At 20.2% G+C, this 17,534-nt stretch overlaps 7 protein-coding genes and 2 pseudogenes across 7 annotated transcripts; 5 read left to right on the top strand and 4 right to left on the bottom strand.

Annotated features, from left to right (window-relative positions):
- Window positions 1-795: 795 nt before the first annotated feature.
- Window positions 796-1,792, top strand: DDB_G0283211 (annotated as a pseudogene; the record flags this gene model as incomplete).
- A 1,257-nt stretch (window positions 1,793-3,049) lies between these two features.
- Window positions 3,050-3,265, top strand: DDB_G0283179 (hypothetical protein; the record flags this gene model as incomplete). The annotated part of the gene is made up of 1 exon (XM_634109.1): window positions 3,050-3,265. One exon carries the CDS (start codon window positions 3,050-3,052, stop codon window positions 3,263-3,265), a length of 216 nt encoding a protein of 71 aa, XP_639201.1.
- Window positions 3,266-4,931: 1,666 nt separating this feature from the next.
- Window positions 4,932-5,096, top strand: DDB_G0283209 (hypothetical protein; the record flags this gene model as incomplete). Its single annotated transcript, XM_634108.1, has 1 exon — window positions 4,932-5,096. The coding sequence occupies one exon, from the start codon at window positions 4,932-4,934 to the stop codon at window positions 5,094-5,096; it is 165 nt and encodes a 54-aa protein (XP_639200.1).
- A 288-nt stretch (window positions 5,097-5,384) lies between these two features.
- Window positions 5,385-7,204, bottom strand: DDB_G0283177 (hypothetical protein; the record flags this gene model as incomplete). The annotated part of the gene is made up of 2 exons (XM_634107.1): window positions 5,385-5,698; window positions 5,785-7,204. The coding sequence occupies 2 exons, from the start codon at window positions 7,202-7,204 to the stop codon at window positions 5,385-5,387; spliced, it is 1,734 nt and encodes a 577-aa protein (XP_639199.1).
- A 380-nt stretch (window positions 7,205-7,584) lies between these two features.
- On the bottom strand, window positions 7,585-8,981 carry prfA (peptide chain release factor 1; the record flags this gene model as incomplete). Its single annotated transcript, XM_634106.1, has 2 exons — window positions 7,585-8,684; window positions 8,789-8,981. 2 exons carry the CDS (start codon window positions 8,979-8,981, stop codon window positions 7,585-7,587), a joined length of 1,293 nt encoding a protein of 430 aa, XP_639198.1.
- Window positions 8,982-9,276: 295 nt separating this feature from the next.
- On the top strand, window positions 9,277-10,659 carry kmo (kynurenine 3-monooxygenase; the record flags this gene model as incomplete). Its single annotated transcript, XM_634105.1, has 1 exon — window positions 9,277-10,659. The coding sequence occupies one exon, from the start codon at window positions 9,277-9,279 to the stop codon at window positions 10,657-10,659; it is 1,383 nt and encodes a 460-aa protein (XP_639197.1).
- A 105-nt stretch (window positions 10,660-10,764) lies between these two features.
- On the bottom strand, window positions 10,765-11,170 carry DDB_G0283171 (hypothetical protein; the record flags this gene model as incomplete). Its single annotated transcript, XM_634104.1, has 2 exons — window positions 10,765-10,887; window positions 10,964-11,170. 2 exons carry the CDS (start codon window positions 11,168-11,170, stop codon window positions 10,765-10,767), a joined length of 330 nt encoding a protein of 109 aa, XP_639196.1.
- A 1,189-nt stretch (window positions 11,171-12,359) lies between these two features.
- DDB_G0283169 (hypothetical protein) lies at window positions 12,360-13,563 on the bottom strand (the record flags this gene model as incomplete). The annotated part of the gene is made up of 3 exons (XM_634103.1): window positions 12,360-12,668; window positions 12,896-13,345; window positions 13,450-13,563. 3 exons carry the CDS (start codon window positions 13,561-13,563, stop codon window positions 12,360-12,362), a joined length of 873 nt encoding a protein of 290 aa, XP_639195.1.
- A 2,157-nt stretch (window positions 13,564-15,720) lies between these two features.
- On the top strand, window positions 15,721-17,451 carry DDB_G0283165 (annotated as a pseudogene; the record flags this gene model as incomplete).
- Window positions 17,452-17,534: the final 83 nt, after the last annotated feature.

Below are 17,534 nucleotides of genomic sequence, written 5' to 3'. Positions count from 1 at the left end.
AGTTGTTACTGTTGGTGTTGTTGTTGATGTCGATTAATTCATAGTGAAGGTGCAGTAGGTGTTGTTGGTTGTGTGTATGTAAATTGTTTTTGGTGAGTTCAATATGTTGTTGATGTTGAGGTGTGAATAAATTAAAATACTAATCAGCCGAGATTTCTTGAAATTGTAAAACCTTGAATAGTTGATAATTCTTTTTCAGTTTTCTTGATGTAAGGGGTGTAACCAGCATTATGACCATGAGAATATCAAGTATGATTATAAATTACTGTTTATTAAGTCCTATAGCTCTTAAATGATCATTTTCCAAACTAAACCACTGATCTGATTTGTGTTAAAAAAAAAAAAAAAAATAAAAAAAAAAAATAAAAAAAAAAAAAATAAAAAATAAAAAAATAAAAAAAAAAAAAATAAAATAAAAAAAATAAAATAAATAAATTCGAAAAAAAAAAAATAATTCTTTATTCCACACCCGATATTCTTGATATCTTTTTTTTTAATTAATATTTTTTTTTTTTTGAAAATTTTTTTTTTAATGACAAAAATGTGAATTGGTTCTAAAATAAAACCTTTTTTAATAATTTTTTTTTTTTATAATAATAATATCATATCAAAACAAATAAAAATAATAATAATAATAATAATAATAATAATAATAATAATAATAATAATAATAATAATAATAATAATAATAATAATAATAATAATAATAATAATAATAATAATAATAATAATAATAATAATAATAATAATAATAATAATAATAATAATAATAATATAATAAATAATAAAAATAAAATGGAAACAAATAAAACATTACTATTTGATAAATTTGGATCAGTTAATAATTTATATATTAAAGATATTAAAGAGAAAGTAGAACCAAAAGATAATGAAGTTAGAATTAAAAATGTTTCAATTGGTATTGGTAGAGTTGAAACTATATATTATAGTGGATACATTCAAGGTATTGATGTTAAATTTCCAACATCATTAGGATACGAATCGTCAGGTGTGATTGATGGAATTGGTAAAGATGTTAAAAATTTTAAAATTGGTGATTCAGTATCAGTTTTACAAAATACAACCCAGGATAAGTATAATACAAATTCAGAATATTGTATTCAACCAGAGGGTTCAATAGTAAAGAATCCATCCAACGTAACACATGAACAAGCTGCATCAATTTGGTTTTCATATTTAACAGCTTACTACCCACTAAAATCAATTAAAGAAGGTCAATTCATTTTAATCACTGCAGCCACTGGTAGCACTGGTTTAGGTGCCATTCAAATTGCAAAGATATTGGGTGGAATAGTTATTGCAACAAGTCGTAGTAATTCAAAAAAGCAACAACTTTTAGATTTTGGTGCTGATTATTTCGTAAATACATCAGATTCAAAGGATTTTGAAAATTAGATTTTAGAAATTACAAATGGTAAAGGAGTGGATATTGTTTATGATCCCATTGGTGGACCATTCATTACAAATATCATAAATGTTTGTGCTCAAAATGCACGTGTCATTATCTATGGTGTTACTGGTGGTGATACTCCTTTCCCAACTCGTCAATTGTTTTATAGAAATATTAAAATGGAAGCTTATTTAGTTTTTAATTATTCAACTGATCCAATCCAATTGAAAGAAGCTGTTGATTTTATTACTAAAAATTTAGAACAAAATAAATTTAAATTATTAATTGGTAAACGTTATCAAAGGTTTTGATTCAATTATTGATGCTTATAAATTTATTGAAAAAAATGATTTATTTGGAAAAGTTATTATAAATTTGTAAATTAAATAAAAAATAAATAAAAAAATAAAAAATAAAATTTAAGTTTAAGTATTGAAAATCATTTTTTAATTGAATTAATTTTTAAATTTATTTTTTTTATTTGTTTTTATTTTTGTTTTTATTAATTTGGATTATCTAATTTATGATTAAATCAGATCGATGAGGAATTCCCAACGGAAAAATAACAATCATAATATAATGATAGTACCAATTTTATTGTGTGTAAAAAAATAACAATCATTTTTACACCCAAATTATTTAAATTATTCCACAATACAAAAATTAATGTTTGTTGAACAAATTAATTCCTATAAAAATTAAATATTTAAAAATGATATATAAATATAATTGTTCATTTTATAATTAGTTTTACCAAAGTGTTTTAATTTCAATTTAAAAATTAATATTACTTTCAAAGAAGTAGGAATTTAAATTTAAAATAACCTTAAAAAAAAAAAAAAAAAAAAATTTAATTTTGATACAAAGAAAGTAGGAATTTAAGATTATTTTAAAGAAAAAAATATAATTTACTTGAAATTTTATTTTTAATATAGAATTATTGATTTTTTTTTTTTTTTTTTTTTTTTTTTTATAACAATAATTATTAATCATTGAATTAGGTTTTTTTTATTTATTTTTTTAAATAATTGTTTTAATTTGAAACCTTAAATTTATTTGTTCAACCACTAAAAAAAAAAAAATAAAAAAAAAATAAAAAAATAATTTAAAATAAAAACAAATAATTTAAAATAAAAAAGGGGTGAAATATTTGTTTGCATGTAATTTGTGGATTCGTCAAAATTAAAATTGAAATATTTGTGTAAAAGTGAATAATTGTACTGAATTAAAACTATCATTATATTGTTAATTTTCAGTTTAAAAATTATTTTTGATATTATTCTCTCCATCATTTCGATCTATTTATATCATCAACATAATGTTAGGATTAACTTATTTCTCGTTTTTTTATTAATACATTCACAAGCATCGACTTGTTAAGTCACAAATAAAATAGATTTCTATTTATAACATTTATTATTTATTTATTATTTTATTATACTTTTTTTTTTTATTTTTTTTTTTTTTAAAAAAGTATTTAATAAAAAAAAATGATTTTTCATAAATATTCATTATTCAATACAAATAAAATAAAATAAAATAAAATAAAATAAAATTTAAAATAATAATAATTTGATATAAAAATATAATTTAATTTTATAAGATAATAAAATAAATAAATTAAAATAAAATTTTAAAATGATTTTCACTTCATTAACTAAATTTTTAAATAACTCCTCGTCATCATCAGCCCTAAATAAAAACTTTGATATCAATTCAAAATCAATTGTTATTAATTTTGAAAAATTAAATATTCAAGGTGTTAGTATTTTAAAAAGTCTACTTGGTAACCAAAGTGGTACAAGTATTAAAAATAATCCACTTGGTAACCAAGGTGGTATCGACAAATATTAATTAATCATTGTTTTAAACCAAATAAGAAAAAAAAAAAAAGAAAAAAAAAAAAGAAAAAAAAAAAGTTCCAATAAATTGCAAAAAATAAAACTTTCCGAATCGAATAAATAATACATAGTTGGTTTATAAAAAATTATCAACAAATATCGAAAAACAAAAAAAATAAACCTTTAAAAGAATATATTTTTATTTTAAACTATTAAAGAATATTCTTTTAATTTTAATTTAACTTATTTTATTTTATTTTATTATATTATTTTATAGTTTTTAATTATTTTACTAAATTATTGAAAACACGAACTTTTGTTTATTTTTAATAATTTGTTAATTTTATTCGATAAAAGATAATAATCTTAAAATGTATTTAAAATTGCCGATAATGTATTTTATTAAGGAAACCAATTTTTTACAGTGAGATGATCTCATCATTATTTAATATTTATTTAATAATTTAATTTTTTTTTTTTTTTTTGTGGTTGGGGTTGTTCAATAAAACTCATAGATAAATAAAATCAATTAAAATATAATATGGGGTTATAATTTTAAAATTTAATAATTTTATTAAATTATTTTAATTAAATGAACAATGTGTAAAAAATTGATTTTGATTTTATTAAAAAAAAAAAATCTAACACCCCCTTTTACTTTACCCTTTTTTAAAATAAAAATCCACTTGGTAACCAAGGTGGTATGACAGCAAATTTTAATTCCACACAACCATATGGGTTTAAAAATAAACTTTATATTCTTAAATTTTAAAAATTTAAAAATTAAGAATTTAATTTTTTTTTTGAGATAGTACCGTAATATAGAGTTTATTTATTTCTTTGATGAGAGCTGTTAATTTATTATTTAATTAATTTTCAATTTTAATCTTAAAAATAGATTTATTATTCCCAGGCGTTTGCATATTATTAAGGAACTAATGGCCATTATGGAATTAAGTTTTTTATAATTAGATTATCTAATCTTTATTAATCTTATTTAATCGATAAGATGGAGTTTAAAAAAACTATAAACTGAAAATAACAACAATATGAAAAGTAATATTATTATGTGTAAAAAAAGTTTTAAATTATAAAAACTATAATCATTCATCTTTTTAATGGTAGTCCACCACATAAAAATAACCGTTTCATCATTTATTAATTTATTTAATTATTTAATTTTTTTTTTTTTATTTTATTTTTTTTTAATTTTTTTTTGTGGGGGTTGTTCGATAAAACTCATAGATAAATAAAATCAATTTAAAAAATAATATGGGGTTAAATCAAATTGAATAATGTGTAAAAAATTGATTGTTTTTGTACAATGATTGTTTCTAAAAAAAAAAACAATTGGATTGGATTGGATTCGATTTGATTTTATTCACTCTATCTTCATTTTTCTGGATTTAAAAATAACAAAACTATAATTAGATCATTTCAAACCTCTTTTCATTTTTAACTATTTTTTTAATTTGCAACCCTGATAAGAAAATTAAATTTTAATTGTTTTATCATTGTTTTTGTTTTAAAAAAATAAAAGTATTTAATCAAAAATTTTATTTTTATTTCATTATTCAAAATAAAATAAAATAAAATAAAATAAAATAAAATAAAATAAAATAAAATAAAATATAAAAAAATTTTAAATTTTAAATATTGATTATAATATAAATAAAAAAATGATTTTCAATTCTTTAACTAATATTTTAAATAAATCATCATCATTAAATAATTATAATAAAAATTCCAAATCTCTTCAAATTAATTTTGATAATAAATCAAAAATTCAAATATATAATCCACTCGGTAATCAAGGGGGTATTGGCAATTTGTTGGTCATGTGATTTTAAAATTCAAATACAAATATTTAATGTTTTCCTATTTCTAAAAATAATTCAATATACGATATCATTTTAAAAAATGAAGTTTCAATCTTTGACAAAAAAAAAAAATAAAAAAATAAAAAAAATAAAAAAACCCTCGTCCAATTAAACCAAACTGATAAATGAAAAAATTATAAATATTTTTTAATAAACTATGTTCTATAATTTTAAAACCTTTATTACTTTTTTTTTTTTATAAAATTTAAACTTTTTTTTTTTTATTTCTAATTTTTTTTTTTTTTTATTTATTTAATTATTATTTATTTTAAGTTGGTGTTGTTTTAATTGATTCTCTAAAACTATTAAAACCTCTTTGATATCTTGAATGTTATCTTTTTTTAAAAGGTATAAAAGAATATCACTATTATCATTACAACTTAGAAATAGAAAAGATTTATATAATAAATAATTATTTAAAGTTGAAATATCAATCATTCTTCTAAACATATTGAATTCTTGAATAACCTTCAATTTTAAATCCTCTGATAAATTTCTAAGTGAAATTGAATTATTTATATTTTCAATATATTTATTTGACCATTTCTTACAAAATAAATTATCATCTAATAATTTAAATTAATAAATAATAATAAAAATAAAAATTAATAAACAGCTTAATAAATAATAAATAATAAATAATAAAACTTACCATGTTTATTTAAAACAATATTAAATTTATCATTACTTTCTTCAGATTCTTTTATTTCGATTATAAATAGATTATCATTATTATTATTATTATTGTTATTATTATTATTATCAGTGGTAGTATCATCTATTGAATCATAATTTGTTGTGTTTGCAATTGTATTATTATTATTATTACTACTACTACTATTATCAAATATTACAGAGTTATTACTTTCATCTGGTTTAATTATGAATTGATTTGGTGATAGTTCTTTTGTTGATAAATTTACAATACTAATAGTTTTTAAAAAGCTAATTATATCATCTGATATTGTTTTCATTGTTGCCAATGTTTGTGGTGATGATGACAATGGTGAAGTTATAATTTTAAAAGTGTTTCCAGTAAGTGTTGAATAAATTATATATTGAATATTTATATCTAACAATTTAACTGCTCTACTTATATAATCTATACATTTTGAATACCAATTTGATAATTTATTTTGAATTGATAAATCACTATATATACTAATATTATTATTATTACTATCAGTGATATTATTACCATTATTATTACAATTGTTACTATTAATAATTTCACTAATTAATATTGTTAATGATGAACAAAATTCAGATATTTCTAAATGGAATAAACCTAAATTTACATCATTCTCTGTTTCACATACTAAACATAAATAATATTCCTTTAATGAGTTTTCAAGCTGTTTCTTTTTTAAATTTACATCATTCTCTGTTTTTGTAAGATTAGTTGATGTTGTATTTTTATTTGAAGGTGAAGAAACATCACCATCTATATCATTTACAATATCATCTAAATCATCATTTATAGAGAAATCTACTAAACTATTTAAATTTTCTAAATCATCTTGAAAATTATTATTTTTTGATATTAATTCTTCATCTTCTAATAAATCTGATACTGATAATTTCATTGGACTAGATGGAGTTGATTTACTATTACTATTATTATTACTAACATCATTTGTATTATTATGTATTATTGGTACTTCAATCATTGTATAAAAACATGATAACGTAAATTTCTTTTCACTATTATCATTATTATTATTATTATTATCATTATTACTATTATTAATTGGTTGATTTTGAGTATTATTATTATTGTTATTATTATTTTCTAAAATACCAAAAGAACCAGATTTATAAATCATATTTTTTGTTATTTTTTGATAAATGAATGATTTTATATTAAATTCTAAAGACTCTGAACAATTTGATTGAACAGTCTTTAATGTAAATGATTTATCATTTTGTTCATTATTACTATTATCTTTAATTAATAAACAATAATTTGTTTTATTGATTATTTGATGTGGTGGTTGTGGTGGTGATATATTGGTAGTATTTGAAACATCTTGATTTGATTGTGTTAATGTTGTAAATTGTGATCTTCTCATTTATAAATATAATTTAATAATTTAATATAATATAATATAATTTATAGTTTAGTCGTGTGAACACAATGGTGATGATAATAAAATAAATAAACAAATAAATAAATAAATTTATTATTGGTGTGTGTGCACTATTTTAATTATGAAAAAAAAAAAAAAAAAATAAATTAAATATTTTTTTTTTATTTTTTATTTTTTATTTTTTTATTTTTTTATTTTTTTTGGAAAAATCACCAGGTTGGGGGTTGTTTGGGAAAATAAAAAAAAAAAGATATATTTATTTTCTGATTGTTTGTGTGTTTAAAAAAAAAAAAAAAATAATAATAAAAAATTATTAAAAAAAAAAAAAAAAAAAAAAAAAAACCTATTTTTTTTGATTTAATTTAACTTAATAATTCTTCCAATTCTTTGGTATGGAATTCAACTAAAATTTCATCAATAAAAGAATCCAAACCATCAGAATTCATACAACTATTTAAATTTCCATTTATTGAAACACGATGATCAGTGATACGATCTTGAGGATAATTATAAGTACGAATACGTTCAGAACGTAAAGCTGAACCAATTTGAGCATTTCTTTCAGATACACGTTCATTTTGTAAACGTATACGTTCTCTTTCATAGATACGAGCTTTTAAGATTTTCATTGCTTTTGAACGATTCTGATGTTGAGAACGTTCATCTTGCATTGCCACAGTTATACCCGTTGGCAAATGAGTGATTCTCACGGCGGAATCAGTGGTATTTACAGATTGGCCACCATTACCTGACGAACGGTAGATATCGACTTTCAAATCTCTATCGTGGATTTGAATATCCACATCCTTAGGCTCAGGCAATATAGCCACTGTGATGGTACTCGTATGGATACGACCCTGGGTCTCGGTCAATGGCACACGCTGGACACGGTGGACGCCCGATTCGTACTTTAAGAACCCAAACACGCCTTTGCCCGACACCGACACGGTCACGTCACGATAGCCGCCCACCTCGGTGACTGACAACTCCAATGGCTCGAAAGTCCACCCTTTTTGCAGGCAATAACTACGATACATCTCATACACGTCCTGTGTAAACAACTGAGCCTCACTGCCGCCCGTGCCTGCCCTAATCTCCAATATTGCATCACCTGCATCATCTTTGCTACCTGGTAATAAACTAAATAGTAATTGTTTCTCCAATGGTTCAATCTCTTCTTGCTTCAATTTATTTATATCAGATTTTATCATTTGTTTACCATCCTCATCAGTTTCTTCAACCAACATTGTTTGTAACTCTTTTAATTCTTTTAATTTCTCTATCAAATCTCCAAAATATCCCAATGGTTCTGCAGTTTCTTGTAACTCTTTTGAAATTTTCTTAATTTCACTTTGTCCTAATCCCATATTACTATCAATCATATTCCTTAACTCTTTACTTTTTTTACCCATTAAATTTAATCTAAAAACAATATTTGGTGGTATACTTGTTTTATTAAATACTATTAAATAAAAATAAAAAAAAAAAAATAAAAAAAATTAAATAAATAAATAATTAATTTTTTTTTTTTTTTTTTCAGAAATAATAATTTTAATTTTTTCTTACATTCATCAATATTATTATTATTATTATTATTGTTTTTATTATTATTATTATTACAAAAATTCCTATATATAAAATTATTATTATTATTATTATTATTTTTAATTGAAAATTTATAATTATAGGGTATTATTATATTATTTTTTTTTATAATTAAATTATTTGAAATTAATAATTTATTTAATGATCTAAACATTTTTATAATTTAAAAATGTATATATATATTCTTTTTTTTAATGGAATATATGAATTAATGAAATGATTTGGGTTTTCGTTTAATTTTTTAAAAATGAAAAAAATGATTTTTGATTTTTTTTTTTTTTTTTTTTTTTTTTTTTTTTTTTTTTTTATTTTTATTTTTTTTTTTATTTTTATTTTATTTTATTTTTTTTTTTTAATTAATTTTTTAAAATCAAATTTCTTTTTTTATTTTTTATCACACTTTTTTATTTTTTATTTTTTATTTTTTTTTTTTCATAAATAATTTAATAATGGATATTCTTTTAAATAAACCAATTACAATTGTTGGTGGTGGATTAGCAGGTAGTGCATTAGCATTATTATTAGGACAAAAAGGATTTCCAATTCAAGTTATAGAAAAAAGACCAAAACAAAGTGAAAATATTAGAGCAAGATCAATTAATTTAGCATTATCAGATCGTGGTGTAAAAACATTGACAAAGACAGGATATGTTGATGATATATTAAAGATTGCAATACCAATGAAAGGTAGAATGATTCATTCATTAGATAGTGTTCAAACATTTCAAGCATACAGTTCAGATTCAAATAAACATTTATATAGTGTATCACGTCAATTATTAAATGATAGATTACGTGAACATACAGAGAAATTGGAAAATGTTAAATTCATATTCTCTGATGCTTGTAAATCTATTGATTTGAAGCAATGTACAATTCAAACTCAAGATTCCAATCAAACAATCGAAGCATCCACAATCATCGGTTGCGATGGTGCCTTCTCTGCCGTCAGAGGATCTATGGTGAAATTGGACAGACAAGACTACTCCCAATCTTATTTAAAGCATGGTTATAAGGAACTTTGCATACCAAGCGGCCCAAATCAAACATTTCAAATCGACAAAAACTCACTTCACATTTGGCCACGTGGTTCATTCATGATGATCGCTTTGCCAAATATCGATGGAAGTTTCACATGCACCCTTTTCTTCCCATTCGACGGTCCATTAAGTTTCTCATCCCTAGACACAAGAGAAAAGGTTGACCAATTCTTTAAAGATTATTTCCCTGATGCCTATAAATTAATGCCAGATCTTTTGGATGACTATTTTGAGAATCCAACCTCATCATTAGTCACCGTTAAAACTGAACCATACCATTATCAAGGTAAAGTAGTATTAGTTGGTGATGCTGCACATGCTATCGTTCCATTCTATGGTCAAGGTATGAATGCAGCATTTGAAGATGTTTTAGAATTATTTAATTGTTTTGAGGATAAATCACTCTACCCATCCTCCACTGATAAACCATTTGATAATGATCATTTCAATAATATTTATAAAAAATATCAAGAGAATAGAAAAGCAAATTCTGATGCTATTGCTGAAATGGCAGTTGAAAACTTTTTTGAAATGCGTGATCATGTTGGTGATGCTTTATTCCTTTTCAAGAAAAAGGTTGAACATTTATTAGAAGTTAAATTCCCTTCACGTTATATTAGTCGTTATGAATTAATTTCTTTCTCAACTCAACCATACGCTTATGCTCAAAAAATTGGTTTAGCAAATCAACAAATCTTAAATGAATTAGTTAAAGGTAATGATGATTATAATATTGAAAAAATTGATTTAGTTTTAGCTGATCAATTAATTAAAAAATATTTAAATAAATAAATTAAATAAATATATCAATTTTTATTTTTTTTTTTATTTTATTTTATTTTTTTTTTTTTTTATTTTTTTTTTGTACAAGTCTATTTTTTATTTTCAAAAAATTAATTAATTTTTGTTATCATTATTATTATTATTTTTATTAATATCTTCAATAATATGTTTTTCGGTCATTTTTCTTTTGTGTTCTTCATAATTATTTTTATATGTTGTGGTATCTTTACCTATATCCTGTTTTTTTTTTTTTTTTTTTAATAAATATTTATTTTTACCATTATTATTATTATTGATAATTTATTTTACATACACTTGAACCAGAATTTAAAAAACTACCTCTAACACCTGATCCTTTTGAATATTTTTCAATTTTTTGTTTATCTTGTTTTGATGTTATATAATAAAGTGGGAATAATAAACCTAAACCAATTACACCTAATATTCCAAATGCAAATAACTTATTTCTTCTTTGTAAAGTATTTTTAATATTATTACTTTTATTTGAATTATTATCCATTGTAATTTTTGGTTTAAATGTTTATATATATATATATGTATAATAAACACAACGACAATTTGATATTTTTAAAAAATAAAAAATAAAAAATAAAAAAAAAAATGAAAATATGAAAACAAAAAAATAAAAAAAAATAAAAATAAAAAAATAAAAAAAATAATCATTTAGTGCAAATCTCAAATTATCTCACACACTGATTTTTCATATTAAAAAATAATTTCCAACACTACACACATACACAAATTTTTTTTTTTTTTTTAATTTTCAATTTTTTAATTTTTAAGTTTATGTACTTGTACTTTTATTAAGATACTTCTTTTATAAATTATAAAACAAACAATTACAAGAATTGCAACACCAATAACTGAAACAACGACAGCAACGGGAATTACCCATTTACGAGAATCATCATCATCTTTACAACTTGAATCAAAATTTGGATTTACTAATAATGAGAAATCGGGATCAATTAAACATTGAGTACAATGTAGTAAATTTAATAAAACTTTTACAGATTTATCATCATGTGAGACAAATTATTTTTGTAATAATAATATTCTCTCTACCATCTGATAACATCTTATTCAATTTGAGTATCTTTATTACATTTTTCATAATAATTATTATTATTTAAAAGTTGAGTTGTAATATCAGTTGATATTTGAATTTTTAAAGTATTTACATAACCAATCTATAATTGATATTGATATTTTGAAACCACCTTTTAAAATTGTAAAACATTATTTGCAAAATTAAATGTTTAATATTTTGAAATGAAATAAATAATTAAATAATCCTTTCCATATAATAATTCCATTAACGTGGGTAAAATCCAGTGAAAGTTGTGAATGACTGATGAGGGATTTAATTCCTTTTAATGAAATCTTTGGATAAAATTTAAAAAAATTTGAATAAAATTCTTTAATTTTTGAATAAAGTTTTTGAAAAAGATTGTTTATTGAAATTTGTTAAATATTGATTTCTATTTACTTTATCTTTAATTAATCCAATTTCACCTTGTTCAACTAAATAATTAAAATTGAAAATTTCATCATACTTTAATGTATGTTCACCTGTATATACATGATTAAAAATTTGTCTATTTAAATATTTATTTTTATAAACTTTCCAAAATAATTATTATTAATAATAATACTTTCTAATAAAATTGACTATTTTGGTGTTGCTTTTATACCATATTTCGATTTTGCAATTTTTTTAATATCTTTATATATTTATTCTTTAATTCCTCCATTTTTGTATCTATATCTTTCTCAGTATCAACATCTTTATTACTATTATCATTATTATTATTTTTATTATTATTATTATTATTATTATTATTATTATTATTATTATTATTATTATTATTATTATTATTATTATTATTATTATTATTATTAACTGTACATTCTAGAATTGAAATTTTTGATTTTAATTGTATTATCTCTGTTTTTAATTCATTTATAGTATCTAATAATCCTTGTTTCTCTTTACTCTTTATTTTTTTTTTTTTTATAAAAAAAAAAAAAAAAAAATTTCTCATAAGAAATTGAAAAAATGTGGTTTTTTTAAAAAGCAAAGAAAATTCCAAATAAATATTTTCGCACTGCAAAGTGTTAAAATAAAAAAAATAAAAAAATGAAATAATTATCTTTGGATATTTTTATTTTTAAAAGTTTATTATTATTTATTTATATTATTTATTTGAAATAATCTTTTAACAATTAATTCATCGATTTTTTTAAATTTTGGATGATTATCACTTTGAAGAATTTGATAAATTACAGTTTCAGTTGAAGTTAAAAAAACACCAGATTGTTTCATACGTTTAAGTGAAGATTTATATTCTTTCGGTTGTACCGATGTTGTTGCATCATCTATAACATGAACTTCGTATCCGTTTTCTAATAAATCCAATGCTGTTTGAAGTACACAAACATGTGATTCTAAACCTGTTAATATAACTGATTTTAAATTTGGTAAATTTTCTTTCACATATTGAGCCAATTCCTTAGTATACATCGAATATGCTATTTTGTCAAATACCATAACATTTGATAATGAAGAAGAAGAAGAAGAAGAATATCTCAATGGTTCAACAATTTCACCAAATAAATTTTTATCATGCTGTGTCATTATAATTGGAATTTTAAATTCTAAACATGAATCCATCTTTTGAAAAAGAATAAAAAAATTATTAATATATGGAAATTTAAATTTTTTTATTTTTTTTTTATTTTTTTTTTATTTTTTTTTTTTTTTTCATAAATAAATACCAGGCTTTTATTATTTATTATTAATTCCTCAATTTGGGTAACAGTTTTTAAAAAGCTTGTCTGGATATCACAAATAAATAATGCAGTGGTTTTAGAACTAATTCTCCCAATCATTTTTTTTTTTATCTTTAAATGTTATTTTTTTTTTTTTATTTTATCATTTTTTTTTTTTATTTATAATAATTTTAATTTTAATTTTAATTTTAATTTAAATTTTTTTTTTTAAAATTAGTGTCAAAAAAAAAAAATAAAATAATAAAAACACTTTTTAAAAATTTTGTAATGGATATTGGAAAAATTTCTAATATTTCATTAAAAACAGGATTAAAAAAAAAAAATTATTTTATATAATCATATAAATTTAATTTTTGTTTAAGTGGATATTTTATTTTTTATTTTTGTTTTTAGTTATTATTACTATAATTATTATTATTTTTTTTTTTATTTGAGGGTTCATTGTTTTTATTTTTCTTTTGTTTTAAAATTCTAAATTAAGAAATTATCTATTTTATGTAAAGGGGGTTATTATTTTTTTACATGTATTTTAATTTTATTTTGTGGGTTATAAATTATTTTTTAATTTTTTTTTTTTATTATTATTTTTTTTAATATTAATATTTTGGTGATAATAATAGAGTCAAGTAGGATAGATGTATAGCTGACAACTTTGGCATTCATATCTAGTTTGATACTAACCCATTGAAGTACATTGGCATTTTTTGAAGAAGTTTGACATAGTAACTTTTGACTTCAAATGGTGATCCAAATAAATTTGCAAATGCAATTTTAAAACTTGATTTGATTCATCAAGGTAAAAAATTACCATCAAATATTTTCTTTGCTACTGATGCCAAAAGAGTGAATATAATATATTCCGATTTTAAACAATTAAAATTTCTTTTATTTTTATTATTAATTCACCCCATCTCTGCAAACTCGATTTTGACAAATTGTTTCCAAATTGTTTTCTTTATATTTTTTTATTTTTTTTATTTTTCCTTTTTTTTTTCTTAGATCTAAATTTAAATATTTCAATTTTTTAATAAATCTTAGTAAAAATTGTTTTTTTTTTATTTTTATTTTTTTTATTTTTTTTTTTAATTTTTTTTTATTTTTTTTTTTTTTTCTAAGTGTGTTATAAAACAAACATTTTTATTTACAATTAATTAACAATGAAAAAAAAAAAAAAAAAAAAAAAAAAAAAAAAAAAAAATTTAATTCGAACTAAATGACTGTTCATATTTTTAAAAATTTATTTTAAAATTTTAGTTTATTTTTAGAATTTCTTTTATGAACATTAAAAAATTTGTTCCAATTCAACCCATTTCAAATTTTTCGTTTGGCAGAGATATTTTTCACATGTAAATTATTATTATTATTATTATTATTTCTTTATTTTTTCATTTTTTGATTTGATTTCATTTGATCAAAATCAAAAAAAATAAAAAAAAAAAAATTGTATTAAATCATTTTTTGGATGTTATTTGTTTTTATAATATAAAGTTTTTTATTTTTTTTTTTTTTATCTTGATTTGCTTTCTGATGAATTAAGTATAATAAATAGAGCACCCAAAAATACAATAATTTTTTTTTTTTTTAATTTTTCAATTTTTCAATTTTTCAATTTTTTCAATTATAAAGATAATAAACTATTAATTAAATGAAAAAATAGAAAAATAAAAAAATTAATAAAAAAAATAATTGGTTACTTGATGTTTTGTAAAATTGGAACAACCAATAAAAAATTTTTATAAAATTAAAATTAAAAAAAATGAAAATACTGATTTCTTAAATTATTTTATTTTTTTATTTTTAATTATGTTGATCTCTTTTTTTTTTTAGAGAATAAAAAAAAAAAAAATTTTAGGGTGTTATTTAAAATTTTGAGATACAACTTTTATTAGAAAAACCATTTCGATAAAAATTATTTGAATCTTTTTGATAAAAAAATTTTATTATTAATTTTTATAATTTTATAATTACAAAAAACCCAAAAAAATTTAGATATTTTTTGTTGTTTTGGGTTTCTGTAATCAGATCAATGGTTTGAGGAATAATGAGATCAAACACTTTTTTTAAGTTCACTCAAAAATATAAGTATTTTTGGTGGAGAAAAAAAAATTGAAAAAAAAAAAATATTTTTAAAAATATTAAAAAAAAAAAAAATTAAAAATATTAAAAAAAAAAAAAATATAAATTTGATTAAAATTATTATTATTGATTAATTAATTTTTTTTTTTTTTTTTTCAAACCTATAATTTGTAACTAAAAATGGAACCAAAAATTCCAAAAAATAATCAACTTGGTCCCAGCTTTGATGCAGCAAGAAGTAATGAAGTAGACTGGTTATCTGTTGGTAATTATGATGCATGGGATAATCCTACAATATTAAAATGGATAAATGATTTTAATATTGGTCAAGATGTAATGGATTTATTTGATAAACATAAATTCGATGGATCTTATTTAGAAATTATGAAATATGAAGTACTAAAAGACTGGGGAATACCTATTTTACAGAATATAAAATTTCAAAGAGCATTTAATATTTTTTACACAAAAAAAAATAAAAATCTTTGTAATAATAATAATAATAATAATAATAATAATAATAATAATAATAATAATAATAATAATAATAATTCTAGTATTATCTAAAATATGACTGGTTTAACAATACATCAAGGTGGGGATAAGAAAAGCAAGTTTTCATCTGAATTTAACTTTATTCAAAGGAAGTTTTCATCTGAATTTGACATAGATCAATACCAATTTAGTAACTCTATTAAAAATGGAGCATTTGGGAAAGTTAAACTATTTAAAAAAAAAAAAAATGAAAATTTAATAAACAATAACAACAATAACAATAATAACTATGAATCAATTGCAATAAAAAAAATAGAAATTAAAAATAATGAATCAAAGGTAAAATAAGTTGATTAACCTAATTTTTAATCATATATAAAAATTATTACTAATAGTGTTTTTTCTTTTTTATTATTTTTTATTTTTAAAAATTAGATTAAAAGTGAAATCGGAATCCTTGAATCATTAGACCACCCAAACATTATAAAATTAATTGGGTGGGGTAGAGATGATAGGTTTTACTATATAATCATGAAATATTATGAAAAAGGTACACTTAGAACTATAGCAAAATCACCAACATTTACAAATTCTGAAGGTAGGAAATTATTTAAAAAGCTTTTAGAAGCTATCAACTATTTACACTCTCTTGAAAATCCGATAATTCATAGAGATATCAAAATTAATAATATTTTATTGGATGAAAATAATGACCCAATATTAATTGATTTTGGGTTGTCAGTAATAAGGGAACCAGATAACTCCATATTCAGTTCTCTTGCAGGAACCTATGATTACCTTCCACCGGAAAATTTCACTAATGGTAAAAAAGGAAGAAAAGCTGATATTTGGTGTTTCGGATTAGCCATTCTTGAAATGTTTGGTGATTTGAAAAAAGATTCTAATAATTTTCCAATAATTCATAGCTATTTATCAAATGAATGTAAAGAAGTATTGGGATATGCTCTTAGGGTCGATCCAAATTCTAGGTACTGTGCTAAACAATTATTGGAATTACCTTGGTTTAAAAATCAAGATTTACTTTCAATTTTTAAACAAAATGGTACAGATAATAAAATAATCAATGGAAGCATTACCAGTAATTTAATATACAATGATTCTTTTTATTTTTTAAATCAAACAAAGATGGAAATTTCACATGTTGAAAGTGATAAAAGAACTTATTTCAATTCTTATATAAACAGTAAAGAAATTACAGCATCTATTGGTCCTTACGAACTAAATATTAAAAGGGAATTTAATGAAAATCAAAACTATCTAAATTATTTGTTGAGTGGCCGCTACAATGGAGAAGATATCCCAAGTATGGAAAATAGGGCCAATGAACTTGTTTCTCGGATTGTCTATCAAACCATCATTCATTTTCCAAATAAATTCACTTTAAAACAAAAATAATAAAAAAAAAAAAAAAAAAAAAAAAAATAATAATATAAAGTTAAATAAAATAAAATAATAATGTTTTACCTATATCCTTTTTT

This window comes from Dictyostelium discoideum (genome assembly GCF_000004695.1).
Source record: "Dictyostelium discoideum AX4 chromosome 4 chromosome, whole genome shotgun sequence".
Classification (NCBI taxonomy): domain Eukaryota; phylum Evosea; class Eumycetozoa; order Dictyosteliales; family Dictyosteliaceae; genus Dictyostelium; species Dictyostelium discoideum.
This window is presented reverse-complemented; position numbering and strand designations above follow the sequence as displayed.